At 37.9% G+C, this 16,898-nt stretch overlaps 5 protein-coding genes across 9 annotated transcripts; all 5 read right to left on the bottom strand.

The window, feature by feature from the left end:
• Positions 1-2,076: 2,076 nt before the first annotated feature.
• LOC17875061 (BTB/POZ domain-containing protein At5g47800) lies at positions 2,077-7,204 on the bottom strand. Of its 5 annotated transcripts, XM_006281511.2 has the most exons (7): positions 6,924-7,204; positions 6,509-6,787; positions 4,242-4,306; positions 4,103-4,172; positions 3,620-4,018; positions 2,799-3,545; positions 2,077-2,672 (listed from the first exon to the last, which is right to left on the bottom strand). In XM_006281511.2, the coding sequence occupies exons 2-7, from the start codon at positions 6,620-6,622 to the stop codon at positions 2,280-2,282; spliced, it is 1,788 nt and encodes a 595-aa protein (XP_006281573.1). In that variant the 5' UTR covers positions 6,623-6,787; positions 6,924-7,204; the 3' UTR covers positions 2,077-2,279. The 5 variants fall into 5 exon arrangements, with proteins under 5 accessions (XP_006281573.1, XP_023636236.1, XP_023636234.1 ...); XM_023780468.1 differs by lacking the exon at positions 6,924-7,204 and having other exon boundaries at positions 4,242-4,311; positions 6,509-6,586; XM_023780466.1 differs by lacking the exons at positions 6,509-6,787; positions 6,924-7,204 and adding an exon at positions 4,435-4,941 and having other exon boundaries at positions 4,242-4,311.
• A 101-nt stretch (positions 7,205-7,305) lies between these two features.
• On the bottom strand, positions 7,306-8,839 carry LOC17877086 (protein phosphatase 1 regulatory inhibitor subunit PPP1R8 homolog). The gene is made up of 2 exons (XM_023780481.1): positions 8,345-8,839; positions 7,306-8,264 (listed from the first exon to the last, which is right to left on the bottom strand). Exons 1-2 carry the CDS (start codon positions 8,719-8,721, stop codon positions 7,505-7,507), a joined length of 1,137 nt encoding a protein of 378 aa, XP_023636249.1. The 5' UTR covers positions 8,722-8,839; the 3' UTR covers positions 7,306-7,504.
• Positions 8,840-9,046: 207 nt separating this feature from the next.
• On the bottom strand, positions 9,047-11,437 carry LOC17875627 (farnesyl pyrophosphate synthase 1, mitochondrial). Its single transcript, XM_006281465.2, has 12 exons — positions 11,135-11,437; positions 11,032-11,056; positions 10,818-10,933; positions 10,628-10,714; positions 10,429-10,545; positions 10,247-10,335; positions 10,109-10,160; positions 9,907-10,002; positions 9,781-9,825; positions 9,599-9,688; positions 9,450-9,521; positions 9,047-9,365 (listed from the first exon to the last, which is right to left on the bottom strand). Exons 1-12 carry the CDS (start codon positions 11,366-11,368, stop codon positions 9,237-9,239), a joined length of 1,152 nt encoding a protein of 383 aa, XP_006281527.1. The 5' UTR covers positions 11,369-11,437; the 3' UTR covers positions 9,047-9,236.
• Positions 11,438-11,830: 393 nt separating this feature from the next.
• LOC111831018 (coiled-coil domain-containing protein 97) lies at positions 11,831-13,431 on the bottom strand. The gene is made up of 3 exons (XM_023784430.1): positions 13,218-13,431; positions 12,362-12,882; positions 11,831-12,237 (listed from the first exon to the last, which is right to left on the bottom strand). The coding sequence occupies exons 1-3, from the start codon at positions 13,384-13,386 to the stop codon at positions 11,998-12,000; spliced, it is 930 nt and encodes a 309-aa protein (XP_023640198.1). The 5' UTR covers positions 13,387-13,431; the 3' UTR covers positions 11,831-11,997.
• Positions 13,432-13,736: 305 nt separating this feature from the next.
• Positions 13,737-16,482, bottom strand: LOC17876650 (calcineurin B-like protein 9). Its single transcript, XM_006281032.2, has 9 exons — positions 16,298-16,482; positions 15,790-16,007; positions 15,292-15,374; positions 14,908-14,967; positions 14,703-14,811; positions 14,562-14,614; positions 14,339-14,419; positions 14,139-14,251; positions 13,737-14,062 (listed from the first exon to the last, which is right to left on the bottom strand). Exons 2-9 carry the CDS (start codon positions 15,866-15,868, stop codon positions 13,999-14,001), a joined length of 642 nt encoding a protein of 213 aa, XP_006281094.1. The 5' UTR covers positions 15,869-16,007; positions 16,298-16,482; the 3' UTR covers positions 13,737-13,998.
• Between the last annotated feature and the right edge of the window lie 416 nt (positions 16,483-16,898).

Below are 16,898 nucleotides of genomic sequence, written 5' to 3'. Positions count from 1 at the left end.
ATTGATCATAGTGTTGCTACTTGCAAGCATGCATCTATTAATTTTTGTTTAAGTTTTATATATGTCATGACTTGTGAATTGTGATCATAAATCTGATATGTTTCTCATATCATGACATCTTTTGTGGCAATGGTCTGATGATAAGATTGAAACTATGAATCTCTAATCTCTTAACCATGATACTCTGTTTCTGTTACAATCTTAGGGCATCACTAAGCTCATAATCCTTCAACCTAAATGACACATACGTCGTTAACAACATTAACAAGCATAATGCTAATTACAATGTTAAAGTCCCTATTTATAAGCAAATATTACTTAGTCTAGTCTTCTCTTCTTTCTTCATCCTCACGTGTTTCTTCTTCTCTACTAACGTACATCTTCATATGTGATCTATCTTGAGTACATGTTTTTTTTTCTTCTCCGCATTCATTAGCATACTCTTGTTGTTACTTGCGTTTTGATTGTTGTGGTACTAGAATTAGTTGTGGTTGCTTGCGTTTTGATTGTTGTGGTACTAGAATTAGTAGTGGTTGCTTGCGTTTTGATTGATCATCATAGTGTTGTTGCTTGCATTTTGCAGAAATATTTGTTTTTATATCTTCAGAAAAGATAGGTTTGATTTTTTTTCTAAGCTTTGTCTGAGACATTTGTTTTTATATTCAGTTGATTGTTTGCTTTTGGATTATAGAAAATCTCAATTAGGCTAACTCATAAACACAACACAAGTACACGATCAAAATAACACATTCGCTAAACACAAACCTAATTTTCAAAAAAGTTTTCTTTGAAAATGAGGGAACTAATTTTTGAGTGTTTAATTTAATAATTTTATTAAGGAGAACCATAATCCATATTTTTGAGGTTTCTCCTCAACCAAAAAAAAAACCATTAATTGCTTTTCTTGTCTTTATTTTTCTTTCTTTCTGTAATTTCATGTTAAAATTCTTTATAGGTTCTACTTCTTTTAACTACATACAAATCAAGCATAAGATAACAAAATATATCTTTACAAAATAAAGACATTTTTCCTCATCATAGTTATTGTTTTTAGTTTTACTTATATAAAATTTAGTTAGTTATAGTTGTAATACTAATTTTTATATATTAACTCTGTTATTTTTTTTTTGGTAGGATTAACTCTGTTAATTTTAAACCCAAAACAAAAACTAAAAGCATAATTACCATTTTTTTAGAACTTAATTTTGAAAAATAAACTAATTAATATGCATCAGCGTTTTAGTGAATCGGTGATGATCAACCAGAAATCAAAACATGTTATCAAAATTTTGTAGGTTCCTACTTAGAAAAAAAAATTAACTAGTAGCGTTTGCAAATATTTGTAAATGTAAACAACGTCCACAAATAATCGAAGGTCTCGTAATTACAAAGACTCGTTCTCTACATTAGTTTCAAGGTCTTCGTTGTGCTCCTCTTTCTTTCTTTGCTCTTCTTGCAATCTTTGGTCACTGAGTTTATGTAGAGAACGATTCTTTGTAAATAAGGCTACCAGCTACTCAAGAATAAACGATCATATGAAACTGTTTGTTCGAGCTTTAGTCGATGCAAAATCATGAATAACGAATTTACAAATAATGGCTGCTTTCACTTCTTGGATGCATAGATAGCTTAACCATCCAACCTCAGTTTTTTGAAAGATAAAATACTTTGAAATGTCTATCTTCGCTGAGGCCACAGTCTCACTGGTGTAATCAAAAGAATCAGATAAACAATTCAAACAAGTTAAGTTGTATTTACGAACACAGTATAATAGTTTAGAGAAGAAGAAGAAGAGTTGCATAAATCTCTTGTTCAGAATCAGTCGGTCCCAAAAAGATCATTGTTATCATCTTCACCCCACTGCATTCAGTTTCTTCGTTACCTTTCGCAAGCAATGGAGAATCAGATCTTACCAATGTATATGATAAACCAATGAATTGGTAACTATCTGTACATTTTAAACTGAATGACAATAGTCATCGACAAGAGAGCAACAACGATGGGATTTTTGAACCATGTCTATCATTTATCCTGATAAGCACTTTGTACTATGTATTATTCCATGGGTCGAGGTAGTTGCATAATAATCGATTTCTTAAAATATAAGCGACAAGAGAATGGTTGAGCAGGAGCTTGAGCTCTGCATTGTATTAATACAGATTATGCCACTGGATTCTACAATTTTCATCAGATTCTTTTTAGAAAGAAAATTAAAGAACCAGAAATCTGGTGAGTGCAAAGAAGGAACTGAATTTATGTGGCCTGAGACGTTTAGACCACTACCTATCTCTACTTCTATGCTCTGACCTTGATCCTGTTCGCACTATCTTCTTGGGGTCTGTGCTGGATCTAATTTTTTCTTCTCCTCTTTTGCCTCCTCCCTCGAGTATATTCTTAGCTTTCCCTATAGAAGCTGTTTCAGCTGGACCTAGGTTAAGCTTGTGTATATCTGTGTATGTCTCTTTACCTCTTGAGAAGAGTTCTTGGCTCTCTAATCGACTTGATGCTCCCTTGGAACTGCTTTCTTGGTCGAAGAAGAGGGCCTGGACGACCGTTCTTAGTGGCATCCTCTCATTTTTCACAGCGTGTGCACGTACCTCTGCAGACAATTTCTGGCAGTCAAGACTTCGGCATAGTTGTTTCTTCTCTTCTTTGCTTATCTCGGGATGCACCTGCCATGTAACCAATGTTTTTCAGTTCCAAAATACTGTATCCATTTTCTGTGCATAAAATGAAGTAAATTGGTGTGACTCTCAACTATAGCTAGTTTCCCTTATGCAGGCCAAACCATCTGATACCTTGAGATATATGTTAATCGCTTTGTAAAGTCTGTCATGGCTCTCGCGTGCAATGTCGGGCACTGCCTCAGCAAGAGACATGAATTTGGAAACTGACATATGGACATCTTGTGCGACTGCCTGAAGATAGGAATCAATAAGCTTTGCCACCTTCCTGATTGAATGCAGCAATTGACTGTTGTTACTAGAGTGATGCGCAGAAGACTGTCTTCTCCAGAGCATTAAAAAACTCTCAAGAATTGTAGCAACCAAGTCGGTATCATAGCGTCGGTGATGAGAGGATGAGTGTGAACGCAACAAGAGGTCTTCAAGAGTTGCCTCCTCGAGTTGCAGACCAGCTTTTCTAATCAACTCAGTCTTCGTTGTGAGAGATGCTCCCACAAAATTCGCTATGCTAACAAGTCTCAGCAAAAAACCCTCTGAAACCGACCCTTTATCTGCAGGAATCATATTCACAACTGTGTTAACAACACGCCGATGCCTCTCCAGTGCTGCTTCGTTTTCTTTAACTGAGAAACCTGAATGGCTGTTTGATTTAAAGTATGGTAACCAACGGCAGGTGTATACATGCAAAGCTTCACCAATGAGCTGAGGTGGCAGCGTGAAGGTTGACCTGGCTGCTGTGATAACACAGCGGAATAAGTCTAAGTCAAGGTCTGATATGTCTTCTGTCCACCAGTCTCTTGGAACAGAGTGGTGCTTTCTCTTTGCGTAGCCTGGTCGGGTGTATGTATGAGACCAGGAGACCTGCAAAACGAAAAAAATGATCAAATGGATGTGCAAGAAATTTTATCTTGAATCAAAGAGAAAATTGAATAAACCTCTGCTATCGGAGTTAGAATCTTCTCAACAATTGAATCTATACACTTTCTGATGATTCCAAGATTCTCACACCATTCTGGCAATTTTACAGTGGACTGCAGAGTGACAATGGAATCCTTCCAGCCTGGGAGAACGCAGGAGTGGAAAAAAGCTTCAAGCTTTGGTAACAGATTTCCCTTCTCAACAGAATCAGACATCCGAAGAAACTTGGAGGCACAGAGCACACTCACAAGGTTATGAGCACTGAGGTTGATAGTGATGCCGTAGCAGAACTTAGCACACAGCTCAAAAGCATCGGCACCCCCAGGTATGTCATTCAGCTCTATGGTAAGACTATCAGACTCCTCTGAATCAGTGCAAAGCCTTGACAACAGCCCACATTTTGGAACAAGAGAAGACTGCAGATAAATATGGGAAACCACTATAACATACATATATATGTGTGTGCTGCTATAAGAGAAATAAATTCATTGGAGACATACTCTGTGGAGATGATAAGTGGTGTTGTTGATTCTTATAACGAGATCGTTGGGTGAGTCTGTTATCAAAATCCTGCAGTGTAAATATTTTATTAGAAAAAAGCAATTTGGGAATCTAGAGACACAGAGATGAAGGAACAACCTTGAAGCATCTTGAGTATAGAAAGTGTCTGGCTTTGTCCCTATTTTCATGAACTTCATCTTAGACTTCTCTGCGTTCAAGATGAATGTAAAGTGATCAAAAACTTTAGGTCAAAAGGGAAAAGAAAGGAAGGGAATTAAAATATAGAGGCTGAAATTTTGTTATCTGTCTTGCTTAATGATACTAGTCATACCTGTAGTTTTGATACAATTCTGAAAAACCAAAAGAGTAAAAGAAACAAAAACAGATCAAGCAAAAGGCAACTGGTGTGCTCAAAGGTTGATGTGAGGGAGGAAGAAGGAGAAGACAGAGAGAGAGAGATAGAGAGAAAGAGAGTTGTGAAAGTGGTAATGATCAAATTGACATAAAGTGTTTGGTGAAATAAAAACTCAAGAGAGAGAGAGAAAAAGTTGAATGGCAACAAGGGTCCCGGCCTCATCACTTGTTGCTCCCCGCATGGACTCAGTCTCCAAATGGTGTCTGATATTTATTTCCTTCATACTCGTTTTGGTTTGAAAATGAAAACCAGAAAATTTGGCTCACTAACCTATCTGTCATCGAAAGTGCAAAGGTAGTGTTTCAGAACGTTACGCAGCATATCTGGTAGCGTTACAAGTTGGGAGTCTCTGACTCTATATGATCTCCTTGGAAGATAAGGTCAAAATTAAGAGGACAGAAAAGATGAAAGGAGGTAGATTGTGTGGGTATTAAAGGGTTTAGAAGTGGGTAAGTAAGTGTATCAAGAAAGTATCCACAACCAAAACAAATAAAAAAGCCAGACACAAGTGTCCTTCATGCATTCCATCTTTTGCATAAGGAAAACAACTTCTCACCAAACAGAAAGAAAGTGAGAAACAAAAGTGGGTCATTCACCTTTCCCTACTAGATTAATTACAAGTCAGTTTACTCTTATGATAAATAACAATGGACCACACTAGGGAGTTAGGAGCTGGATAGGCTTAACTTAAAAGAGAGTTTTTAATTTGGTTGCAGCACATATAGGTTTCTCTCTTCTTTATATTATCTATCATAAAGCAAAGATGCATGGATCCCCAGACAATACCTTCCCTCTTCCCTCCCACAACTTTAAAGCAGCAGAGCCAGATTTACTATTTCTTACAAGTGTTTTACTTGTTGTCCATTTCCCCTATGGAATCTCTGTTGTTGTGGGGGAGGAGGAAGTCAACCCACATCATTAGTGTGCTATTTTAATAATGCAAAAAAGGCAAAAGTGAAATAGAATGAGAGGAGAGGTATTTGAGTACAAATGTCCTCTTCTGATGGAATTGGTCTGCCTTGAGGAGAGAATTGTAAGTCTGTAATGGTCTAATCCAATGCACTCCATTTGCATTGGCCCTACTCAGAAACATCCAATTCACAATGAACAGCCAAAAAAGCTTCAAAGCTAAACAAAGAGAAGTTTAAGTTAAACACCACAACTACATTATCAAACGCATCCAAACCCTCATCCTAATGTTTGCAAACCGTCAAACTATAGTAAAAAGAAAGATACAAACAAACAAATCGTACATCTCGCAATGCCCACCCACTCCTAAACTCAAGTTTATGTATGAGTCAAGCCAAGTCAGAAGTGAATAATCCGAGACAAGTCGATTCGTTAAATATTTTTTTAGCTTTACAGCTTAGAGCTAGGAATGTTCAATTATGCCTCTCGTCTAAAATGTACATGAAAAGTCGTACCTTCTATACCCCCATTGGTCTTTTGATAGCGAGGAAGAAGAATTCCAAAAGATTATACGAAACTTCTTTGGTACCAATGTTTTCAAAACCAATCACAACAGCAAATCGCTTACATTCGGGGTCACCAGACGATCTGGATCAACCGCGGATCACTTAATTTCCGAACCACATATTAATATTCTATGATCATATTGCCATGAAATTTCTTCGGTTTTATCATCAAACAGCGTAACCCATTCAACCATTCCACTATTTGTCTCTTCATGATTTACTTCAATGGAAATTTCACATCGACTGAAAGTACACACTAAACTAGTTTAAAACAAAAACCACTACAGACTAAAAATCATTTGACTACACTAACTAATTCTACTATTATACAGAGATTTCGAGAATAATATCTCAACCAAAACTAACATGAAATGTGTTGGTGTTTGGACTTTGTACAGAAATGAAATCACTCTCTTTATCATGCGATTTATAGCTCTCATGGTAACTCCGGATTCATCGCTTATACCAATAACATTGTTGCAGGTAAAGAGATAAGAGGAGAGATCATATCTTACATAGACCAGGTATGGTATATGACTGTGTCCATTAGTCTTCACCACAGTACTTTTCTTCAGCGTCAAGGCCAATCTCTCGAAGCCAATGATCATCAAGAGTCTCACTCTCATCATTGTCTATCTTTGTGTAATCCAAATGTTGATGATCTTCTCCCGATAAGAACTTCTGTTGCACGATTGATGTGAACTCATCATATCTTGCATCTCCTTTGGCAGTAAGATTGTTGCCTTGATATAGTTCTGGTCTCTATCATGCAATGTTCCATTGATATCTGTAGCCTGAAATGTTCAACAAGCTACTATGTGAACGATGGTTTTGCACCACAATCTAGTAAACCACAAATTTATAATGAGATATTCATGATTTTGGAAGTTGTAACAAACACACAGCAAAAAAAAAAGAAACACAAGTTACCTCTTCAAGGCTTGAGCTAGCTTCTGTACTTTTTATCACTTTTTCATCTTCTTCTGATTCTTCAATCCTCCTCTTCCTCTTCTTTTTCATCCTCAATCTTCTCATTACCAATCCCATTACTCTCTGTAACACTTGATCTGTGCTGTGCCTCTCTAGTCTGAGTAACCAACTTTGCTTCCTGTTCCCATCATCAAGTATCTGATTTGGAGGTCAGGCTTATCTTCTTCTGCAGGTTTTTCAAGTCCCAATCAACTTTGTAGTCATGTTCAAAGCATCAAACTCAACAACTCATATACACTAAGCTCCGATCCATATGCTCTAAAATCAAAGCTAACAACAGCTAATATTTCAGCTCCAAAATCAAAGTCCAATTAGGTTTCAGTTTTTTTTTAATGCCCTACATACTCAATGCTTAGATGACAAAAAATTCCAACAACTCATCAAACTATATAGAATCCCGCATTGCCATGCTTGGAGCTAAATTGGCTTGCTGCAGCCATTGGATAAACATATCAATGCCCTGGAATGGGATGTAGACATTAGAGAAGAAGAAGAGTTGCATAAACTCGTATTCAAAATAGTCAGTCACCAAACAGATCGTCGTTATCATCTACTTCACCAACCCTTCTGCATTCAGTTTCTTCTTTATCTTTGGCTGCTGGCTCACTCACAGATGCCCATGAAGTGCCAACGGCCTTGGCGAGTGAGTCACCACCGTAGAGATCATCGTAAATCCCTCTTTTGGGACCCTTTTTTAACAACGTCATCGCTTCCTGGAGTCGATCAGTCACACCTCTGGTCCCTGTAAGAGATTTATCTTCCTTTTCTTTGCCTTTGGGTATCAGTGTCACTTGCACCAGTGATTCATATTTCCCAACGAGGCTTCCTTCTTTGACATTTATAGGCCCAGGTTCTGTTTCCACGTCTGCTCCATCTGACATCCCAACAACCTCAGCCAGCTCTCCTCCTATTTGATCCCTGAAGCTTACCCTCATTTTCTTCATCTTCTTAGCCACACCCACTTCAGATGCATTCCTCTCTTTTCTTTTGCCTAACACACAACCCAATTCTCCATCGCTTAAACAGTAGCGATTAAGCAAAGTATTGTATGCAACAACAGCTTCCTCATCAGAAGGATCAGGAGGTGGAGGAAGCTTAATATGGGCTGGTGGTGGAGGGCGAGTAAAGAGAGCCTCACAGTTCTTTCTAAGAATGTAGATTCTTGTGGAGGCAGCAAACCGTAACGATTGTCCCACTTCAAGCTCTACAGGAGTACTTTTTGTCAACCTCTCATTTGCAACAAACGTACCATGAGCTGATCCCAAGTCAATGACAAAGATGCTGCAACAAAAAAAAAGGACTCCTTTAAACAGTGGCCAAAGCAGTGATGAGGATTGAGTAGTGAGTAGCTAAATACAAACCTGCCATTCTTGTGGGGAACAACGGCGGCATGCTGGCGGGAAACAGACTGGTGATCAAGCACAAAATCACAAGTCTGATGTTGTCTGCCGAAGATATGTCTCCGTCTATCTAGATGAATCCGATCAAGGATCTGGCCGTCTTTCAAAACCTCCAGAGAGTAGACACCGGCACGAGGCTCGATAGCCCAGTCAGGGGGATGCCAGTTTGATTGACCCGCTCCAATCTGAGTTTTCCCCGGCAATGGCGCCGCCTCCTCCGGAGACAAAGGTTGAACCACTGGCTTCTTTGCTGGAGAAGGATTTGCTGATGATGATACAGAGAAAGGTTCCAAAGTTTGAGACTTTTTAAACCTGTCAAGACCAGATCTTCCATACATTCTCAAAACTCTAAAAGCAGTAAGCAAGCACTGCTTCACCCAAATTACAAGGATTTGTAGTGTGATCAGACCAGACTTTAGGGTTTCTCTATCTTTCTCAGTGTTCCCCTTTCAAAGATCGATGATCTACATAACCATATAAATTTACAACCTCAGTCCCTATACTTTATGTATTCTCTCAAAGATACCCGTATAAACATTTCGATTCATTTTAGTGAATTTCACATAGATTAGAAGAATCTTTACTAACATGTACCAGTAATGAACTGTTTATTCTGGTCAGTGTATGAGAATGTTTTCTGTTGGACAATAAGTAGCCACAGCATTAACAAGAATCTGAAGTTCATATAAATGATGAAAGAAGATCAGAGACTTCAGAGTCATGAAACAAATACAAGAATCAAAGTTATTCCCCCAACCTCTGGAATCAGAGGACTTAACCGACGAATAACACAAATCAACAACGAAGAATCAAATGACATAAACAGGAATTTCTTTTTCAGGGCTGAGAACTACTACTTCTGCCTCTTGTAGATCTTTGCCAAGAATGATTTTAGCACTGCTTGGATTGCTTTACTATTGTGAGCCTCTATCACTCCCGTCAGCTTCTCGTAGCTTTTGCTCTCATACTCCATGAACACTCCCTATATCATGTTCACATCCAAATTAGCAAATGTTAGCTGTGTTTTAGATTAGATCATATATCTCATGTTCCACTAGTTTCATACCTCGAGATCAAGCTCTTTGTAGAGATCCTTCACTTTAGCAACGTTTGATGGGTCGGGTTTACCATAGTTCTCCTAGAGAACAAATAAAAACATGTTTCAGATTCCAAATAGGATACAATCCTTTTGATAAAAGAAATAATGGTTCTTACATATAATATCTTAGTTTGTTCTTCGCTGCAGCGTTCTAATGCCTTAACCACCAACCACGAGCATTTGAAATCTTCTATATCCGTTCCTATCTGCATTATAAAACACCAATGTGCTGCATCATGTGAGAACAGTAATACATTAAGATCAGCCTGAGAAACCAAGGTTTAGCCAGAGTACAAACCTTGCCAAGTGTCTCCGGATCAGCAAAACAATCCAGATAATCATCCTACACAAAAGAAACGAATATTAACGTCCCCGCATTACTCTATCACACTGCTCTCATGAATACTTAACAGCAAACTAGTACCTGAACTTGGAAGTAGATCCCCATGTCAACAAGAACATTCTTCACATCAACATGGTTTTCCAAATTTTCACCCGCCATAACCAATGCACAAGCAACCTGAGTAGAAAACACAACTTGTCATGGAATCTACAATTGCAATGATGGAGATAATGATTGCTATATACTCTGAGCCCAAGTAAGGAGGGACAAAGTTCATACTCACAGGGAGATAAAATGAGTAATAAGCCGTTTTGTACTGGACAATACGCCGGTGGCTGCACATTGAAAACCATTTCATCAGGTCAAAACACTTACTGTCTTTCATCTCATCAACCATCAGAAAAAACCACACTTGACTCACATTGACAATGAGTACTTGGACAAATCCTTTTCGCCTTCAAAGGTGGTGATCAAATCTATCATCTGGCCACAAGCTGTTTGCATCTCAACCTAGACAACAAAAGGAATATAGACTAAGAATAATATTTCGAATATATTCACAGTTTGTGGACAGAGTGAAGTAGATCTGCGAAAATAAATTACCTCATTAAACAAATCAACGAGGTCAACATAGTAAGGCTTATCCCGGAAGTGCTTTTTGAGAATCCTGTGGATGTGATTGCGAAGTAGAATCCCATCGTTGATGGCAACCATACCAACCTGTAACAAAACATTGTATTAAGAGTACTCTGGTGGACTTAAAAACCTTGCAGCCTGAGGGAAAAAAAAATGAAAACTTTACCTGAGGAACTCTGAACCAGCAAGGTTGACCACGACGGGTGACAGAGTTATCCATAATGTCATCAAGCACAAGGAAATAAGCTTGAAGCTACAAAGATGAGAAACAGGAAGATGAGTGGAGGGTATCTATCTATCAATCTATCTAGAGATTCAAATGAAAGGGAGAATCTTTTTTATTCTTTCTTATATACCCATTCGATGCACCAACCGAGAGCACAAGAGAGGAAGACCTCTTGCTCAGTCAAATCTTTGCCTTCCTTCAAAAGTTTGAAGCTGTCAACAACGGAGAGACCACGATTGAGTTTCCCTGGAGAAGAGAACAAGTAAGGATGAGAGAAACAGAGAGAAAACAAAAAAAAAAGATATTAGAATCGATGAAAAGCGAGAGAGAGGCTAGTCGCTCACCTCCACGTACATTGTAGTCCAGCATCTGCAAAAGAAAGAGAGAATCAGCATATGATAGGAGATAAGAGAAGCGATCGAGATAAGGATCTGATGAGATTCAAACCCGTTCAACCCAGAGACGAGATTCATTGGTGAATTCGAAGGCAGGGTCGTGAAGGAGGTCGGACTTAAGAACGGAATAAACGTTGAGAAAGGTTGACTTGAGATCGGCCATTGAAGAAGAAGAAGAAGAAGAGCTTTGGATATGACGACGATAGAGACTGCCCCCACGCCTCAGATGCAAAGCTTTTATTGTCTTCCCGAGATTCCTACAACAACTACTCCAACTCACACTCATTCGTCCTTTTTCCAACCAAACACACCTTCTCTTTCTTCTTTATTTACTACTTTTGCCATCCCCCACCACCACCCCCAACACTATCGGACTGACTCGCTCTCCCAGTTTTACATTTGTCATGTCGAGCCAAAGAAACAGATAGATAAAGACTCCTTTTTTCTTCTTCTTTTTTTCTTTTTCTTTTATGATTCAAATTGGTAATGGGCCTTTAAAGATTGGGTTCGACCCCTACAATAATGGGCCTGTTTCCTATGGTAGGTAAGACTTCTGGGAAAGGAAAAGAAGAAGAAGAAATGAAATCACAACTCTTCTTGATCATAGGCCTCATCAGATATATGCTCTCGTGGTACACTACAGACTATAATCATTTAGCCAATTCTACTAGTGTACATAGAGATTTCAGGATTAGTCTCTCAACCAAAACTAACATGAAAATTGTGTGTTGGTGTTGGGACTTGTAAAGAACTGAAATCACTCTCTTTATATCATAAGATAAATAAGCTTTCATCTCATGGTAACTCCGGACTCATTGCTTGTACTAATAATCACCATTGTTGCAGGTCAAGAGATAGAGAGAGGAGAGATCATATCTTACATCATAGACCAGGTATGGTATCTCACTGTGTCCATTAGTCTTCACCAAAGTACTTTTCTTCAGCGTCAAGGCCAATCTCTCGAAGCCAATGATCATCAAGAGTCTCGTCATTGTCTATCTTTGTGTAATCCAAATGCTGATGATCTTCTCCCGATAAGAACTTCTGTTGCATGATTGATGTGAACTGATCCATCATATCTTGCATCTCCTCTGGCGGTAAGACTGTTGCCTTATTCTGTTCTCTATCTTGCAATGTTCTATTGCCACCCGCAACCTGGAAATTTTCGACACGCTAAGATGTGAATGAGGGTTTTGCACCACAATAAAGTACACAACAAATCGAAAATGAAATATGTGTGATCTTGGAACCAACACATAGCAAAAAAAATACAAGTTACCTCTTCAAGGCTTGAACTAGCTTCTGTAGGATCCTTCGCTTCTTCATCTTCTTCTGATTCCTCTTCTTCCTCCTCTTCCTCCTCTTCCTCTTCTTCTGATTCCTCCATCTTCTCATTACCAACCCAATCACTCTCTGCAACACCTAACCTCTGCTGCTCCTCTCTAATCCGAGTAACCAACGTAGCTTCCTCTGCTCGTCTCATCAACGTCTCTGACCAACGTTCTCCAGGCCTAGCCATGTTCCTTCCCATCACATCCTGAAATTTCCCGACATACTCATGGTGTAGATACGGCTCCCTGTCTCTCATAGCATCCTCTGAGAAATATTGTCCTTCTGTTACAAGCTTATTCAAGTAAGCCAATCTTCTATTCCTTATAGCTACAGACCTCGATTTAAGCTCTTCTGAGGTCGGACTGATCTTCTTCCGCAGGTTTTTTAAGTGCCAGTCAACCTCGTAGTCATGTTTCAAATCATCAAACTCAAGCAATTCATCTACATTAAGCTCCGATCCATATCGTTCTGAAGCAAAAACAAACAAGTAAGTTCAGTTCCCAAATCAAATTTCGATAAGATTTCAATCTCAAAAACGTACTACAGACTCAATGCTTAGATAATAATGAAGCTAAAACTCATCAGCCTATAAGATTTTAAAAAACCATGACGAAATCGGTAATAGAATCGATGGTATCACCAAAATTTCAAAGAATCAAACTGTAGAAACTCTTTCAGTTCCGAAGTCAAAAGAGCGATAGGGTTTAAGTCTAAAGCCGCAGTACTACACTCAATAAATTTCCACACAGAGATAACGAAATTGGAAATTTAATCAAGAATTTGAGCAGGATTAAGGAAAGTACCTAGAAAAACGGCGGGATCACGACGGAGGAGGTCGAGGAGGATGGATTTGCGTTGGTCAGAAGAGGCGGCGGTAGATTGGACGGCGCGTGGAAAGTAGAGGTTATCGAGAGACGAAAGCCTCGACGTGATTCCCTCCGCCGCCGTGTCTTTCATTGCTTTTCCCTCCATTGTTTTCTTCTTCTTCTCTCCCAATGCTCTTTTCTCGTCGACTCGACCGACCAGAATGCTGTTAAATCGTCTCGTCCACGTGCTGGTCACGTGAGCAGACGTTAGGCGGTTTTCATTAGGCACCTAATCAAATTAGGCCTGTTGGGCTGTTTTGGGCCTTCCTTCCCGATCAATAATAAATTTTGGTTTATTCAATTCGGTTTGATCGGTTACGCTATCTAAGTCTGGTTTGAGTTCAATTTTAACTTCATTTCTAGAAATTCTAAGCAAATTTCCTCTGTTTGAGGCTTTGAGCATATCAATTTGTTTTTTTTTTTTTTTGTTAATGTAAGAATAATTATAAACAATAGTAAATTTTAATCAGGAATTCTGATTTTGTATTAATCTTTGGTAGAAGTGTAGAACACTACAACTTAATAATATTCAAAAATGTTAAGAAAGAGAGAGCCAAAAGTAATGCATTACATGTAATTGAAACACATAGAATAAAAAATTCCAAGGAAATAAAGCTCGATCCTGCTATGTAACATTTTTTGGAATCAATCTTGTTCATGTTCTTGATCTTGGTCCAACCTACGACTTAGTCTCTATAAACCAGCTTCCCTTGTTTCTTCATGTTGCAATCTCGTCCACTTCCGAGTGAAAGACAAAACTCGGAAACGTCGTGGTTATATCCCTAAAATTGAGTTTTCAGTCCTCAAGTTTGGGAAACAGCACCAAATAAATCATAGTATCATAGCAAGGAGACACACCTGAGATACGGAAGAGTCATGATTTTAAGCAAAGATGGGTTTTTTATAACGAAATTGCTCCATTCTGTCTTATCAATCTTTCCATCCCGATCCACATCTGCGTCCTCAAATGTCTGTTGACGAAAACAAAAAGGCTCAAGTTTTCTAAGAAGTGCCTTTGTTTTCACAAAAATCAAAATTGTAACAGACAAGAAGTAAACCTGATCAAGTATCATCTCTATTGTATCATCAGCCAGTTTCATTTCCGATTCACAGAGAAGCGCAATCAGCATTTGCTTCACCTGCCAAAATGGCATACAAAACTATAATTTCCAAGAAATGATGCAGAACCAATTGTTAAAGCTTATAAAGTCCTTGAAACTCAACATGTTGAAATATAGATTGTTTTGGAATGACATGTGAAGATACAGGACAATTTTTTACCTCTTGGCGCTCAATGAAGCCTGTGCAATCCATGTCGTATAGCCTAAAGGTAACTGAGATCATAGATACAGACCAACATGAATAAAAAATAACAGGAAGGTTTTAGATGTAAACTCGTTAATGGGTCACCTTAGTACTTACAATCTGTTTTCTCCTCTAGAGAAGCATTAGGATGGAAAACATTGAGTGATCTCACAAAGTCTCCAAAATCAATGACGCCTTTTCGTTTGACATCAAACAAATCAAATATCTGCAAAAGTGGGCATTACCATTTAGTACATCTACAGAAGCAAACTTTAAGATTAACTACAAAGTTATTAATGTCAAAGAAACTTAAGATGTATACCCTATTGGCAAACAAATTTTCCTTCTTTCTGTTCTTGAACAAAGCAAGTTGAAACTCTTCCTGCAATACAAGTTGGTCGAGAAATAAGTAACAATATCCAAAAGTGGGCCAAAGAAAACTTCAATCTTCAAAACCAAACAAAATTTTAAAAAGAATTAAAATTCATGTCAACTATCAACACAGAGACTTGATGAGCAATAAGGAGCCCACAGCTCAGCATGGAGATTCAATTATTTCTGAATTAAAAAATGGTAAAAGTCAAGAAAGTTGACTATGGCATATGGATAATAGTGCAATGAATATATCATGTCACTGTACATGACGCTTTCAAGATTCTCCCATGAGGTGCCAAAGAATCAAAGGCAATCTATCGATTATGAATACCTTGTTTATCAAGCCATCGTCAACAACCGAGCTGCTTATGCTCTTGAACAATTCATACAACGCTTCAACTTCACTTACACTAACTAGAGAAAACAAAGAAATATAATAAGCCACTCTGTGAGAGTAAAAATATCAAGATCATGTCAATTCGTAAAACAAAATGTAAATTGCAGCAATAAACAATGGAAAAGAGACTCTTCCTGAAAACTGTCTCGGATCAAGATTGTTTCGAAAATTGAAGTAAACTATAGTGTTGATCTAAGAATCTATTGACATATCATTTTGTGATAAGTGATAACCTAAGCAACAATTTCTGAGTTAAATGAAATTTGCAGATTATAACTAAACCATTTTCTTCAGGTTTCTCGGACTCAAAGAATGCGAAAACAGATTCTCATATCAGCAAACAATGACAAAAGAACGATTCTCTAAGCTCATACTCTTAAAAATTAAAAGCCAGGGAAGAGAAAAAGAAACGTATAGCGCAAGTAAACTTACAAGCAGTCTCAGAAGCAAGCTTGACAGGGTTCTCATGTCCTGGAAATTCTCTCGCAGCCGTGGAATGGAAACAACCCATTTACAAATGACTAGTTAAAACCAAGAAGAAGAAGCTTGTCGCGGGTTGTTGAATAGAATCGCTAATTCTATAATTTTTGAGAATGTAAAAAAGCTTGATCTCTGATATTACTCGCCACCATCATAACCATCTTTAGAATCTACACATATTCAAGAGAAAAAAAACAGAACCACAGAGATATGAATTAAAAGAGGAACAAGATGATAGATCATTGAAACAAGTATAAACCCTAGAGAGGAAAAGAAAAAGTAGCAGCGATGCGGCAAATCGAATGAGATAACAAAAATTTCAATCAGATTAACAAAAATAAAATTTGAATAGTAATCGGAAATTAAAGAGGTAATGTAGCCGCGGCTCGAGAATCTCGGAACCCAGAAACTAAACGACAAACTCCGGGAAAACAAAAAATATCGAATAGAGAGCACTTACCACCGAGAGAACGGGCTCGCCGGCTCGGTGAAAGAAAGAGAGGAAGGGATTTTGATTTTTGAGAAACGAGAAAGAGAGAGAGAGAGAGGCGAAGAAGAAGATCTGTGACGATGGTAGATGAATTGATCGGACGGTTGAGATTGACTTCAGACTTTGCTGGGCTTTTTTTTTTTTTTGTTGGTTCCTCAGAGGCCGGTTGAGAGAAAATTATGAAGCGCAGATTTATTTATATAAATAAGATGAGCGTCGCACGTGTTAAGCTTGTAACGCGTGTGAAACACATCCTTGTTGTAATTTTTTTTTTACCTCTTTTTTCCTACCTAACCCATTTTTTATTTTATTTTTTACAGTGTGGGAAACAAAATAAGAAAACCATAATTGTTGTTTGACATTTTTACTTTCAAACTTTTAAGTTTCCTTTTTTTATTGGTCAAGAAACTTAATCATTGTGTGAAATTTTCTTACAATTCTCTAATGATTTTGTTTTTGAAAGAAATATGTTAAATATTCAGACTGGAATTTGTATTTTATGTAAATTTATAGTTGTAAACAAAAAATGTGTGGAGAGTTAATTAATAGTTTTAGAATCAAGATTTAACAT

The sequence above is a fragment of the Capsella rubella genome, unplaced genomic scaffold (assembly GCF_000375325.1).
Source record: "Capsella rubella cultivar Monte Gargano unplaced genomic scaffold, Caprub1_0 scaffold_8, whole genome shotgun sequence".
NCBI lineage: Eukaryota > Viridiplantae > Streptophyta > Magnoliopsida > Brassicales > Brassicaceae > Capsella > Capsella rubella.
This window is presented reverse-complemented; position numbering and strand designations above follow the sequence as displayed.

What these genes read in the sequence shown, in the direction of transcription:
- LOC17875061 (XM_023780461.1), bottom strand. Translation starts at nt 4,680, where the DNA reads ATGAGGCCGGGACCCTTGTTGCCATTCAACTTTTTCTCTCTCTCTCTT. An exon ending in GAATTGTATCAAAACTACAG is followed by an intron (nt 4,307 to 4,434) that starts GTATGACTAGTA and finishes AACGCAGAGAAG; the next exon opens with TCTAAGATGAAGTTCATGAA. An exon ending in TTCTAACTCCGATAGCAGAG is followed by an intron (nt 3,546 to 3,619) that starts GTTTATTCAATT and finishes TTCGTTTTGCAG; the next exon opens with GTCTCCTGGTCTCATACATA.
- LOC17877086 (XM_023780481.1), bottom strand. Translation starts at nt 8,721, where the DNA reads ATGTATGGAAGATCTGGTCTTGACAGGTTTAAAAAGTCTCAAACTTTG. An exon ending in GTTCCCCACAAGAATGGCAG is followed by an intron (nt 8,265 to 8,344) that starts GTTTGTATTTAG and finishes TTTTTGTTGCAG; the next exon opens with CATCTTTGTCATTGACTTGG.
- LOC17875627 (XM_006281465.2), bottom strand. Translation starts at nt 11,368, where the DNA reads ATGAGTGTGAGTTGGAGTAGTTGTTGTAGGAATCTCGGGAAGACAATA. An exon ending in TCCAAGTACTCATTGTCAAT is followed by an intron (nt 10,161 to 10,246) that starts GTGAGTCAAGTG and finishes TTCAATGTGCAG; the next exon opens with CCACCGGCGTATTGTCCAGT. An exon ending in ATCCGGAGACACTTGGCAAG is followed by an intron (nt 9,689 to 9,780) that starts GTTTGTACTCTG and finishes TTTATAATGCAG; the next exon opens with ATAGGAACGGATATAGAAGA.
- LOC111831018 (XM_023784430.1), bottom strand. Translation starts at nt 13,386, where the DNA reads ATGGAGGGAAAAGCAATGAAAGACACGGCGGCGGAGGGAATCACGTCG. An exon ending in TGATCCCGCCGTTTTTCTAG is followed by an intron (nt 12,883 to 13,217) that starts GTACTTTCCTTA and finishes TTTTTGCTTCAG; the next exon opens with AACGATATGGATCGGAGCTT. An exon ending in CTAGTTCAAGCCTTGAAGAG is followed by an intron (nt 12,238 to 12,361) that starts GTAACTTGTATT and finishes GAAAATTTCCAG; the next exon opens with GTTGCGGGTGGCAATAGAAC.
- LOC17876650 (XM_006281032.2), bottom strand. Translation starts at nt 15,868, where the DNA reads ATGGGTTGTTTCCATTCCACGGCTGCGAGAGAATTTCCAGGACATGAG. An exon ending in GCTTCATTGAGCGCCAAGAG is followed by an intron (nt 14,420 to 14,561) that starts GTAAAAAATTGT and finishes CCATTTTGGCAG; the next exon opens with GTGAAGCAAATGCTGATTGC. An exon ending in ATGACTCTTCCGTATCTCAG is followed by an intron (nt 14,063 to 14,138) that starts GTGTGTCTCCTT and finishes ACTCAATTTTAG; the next exon opens with GGATATAACCACGACGTTTC.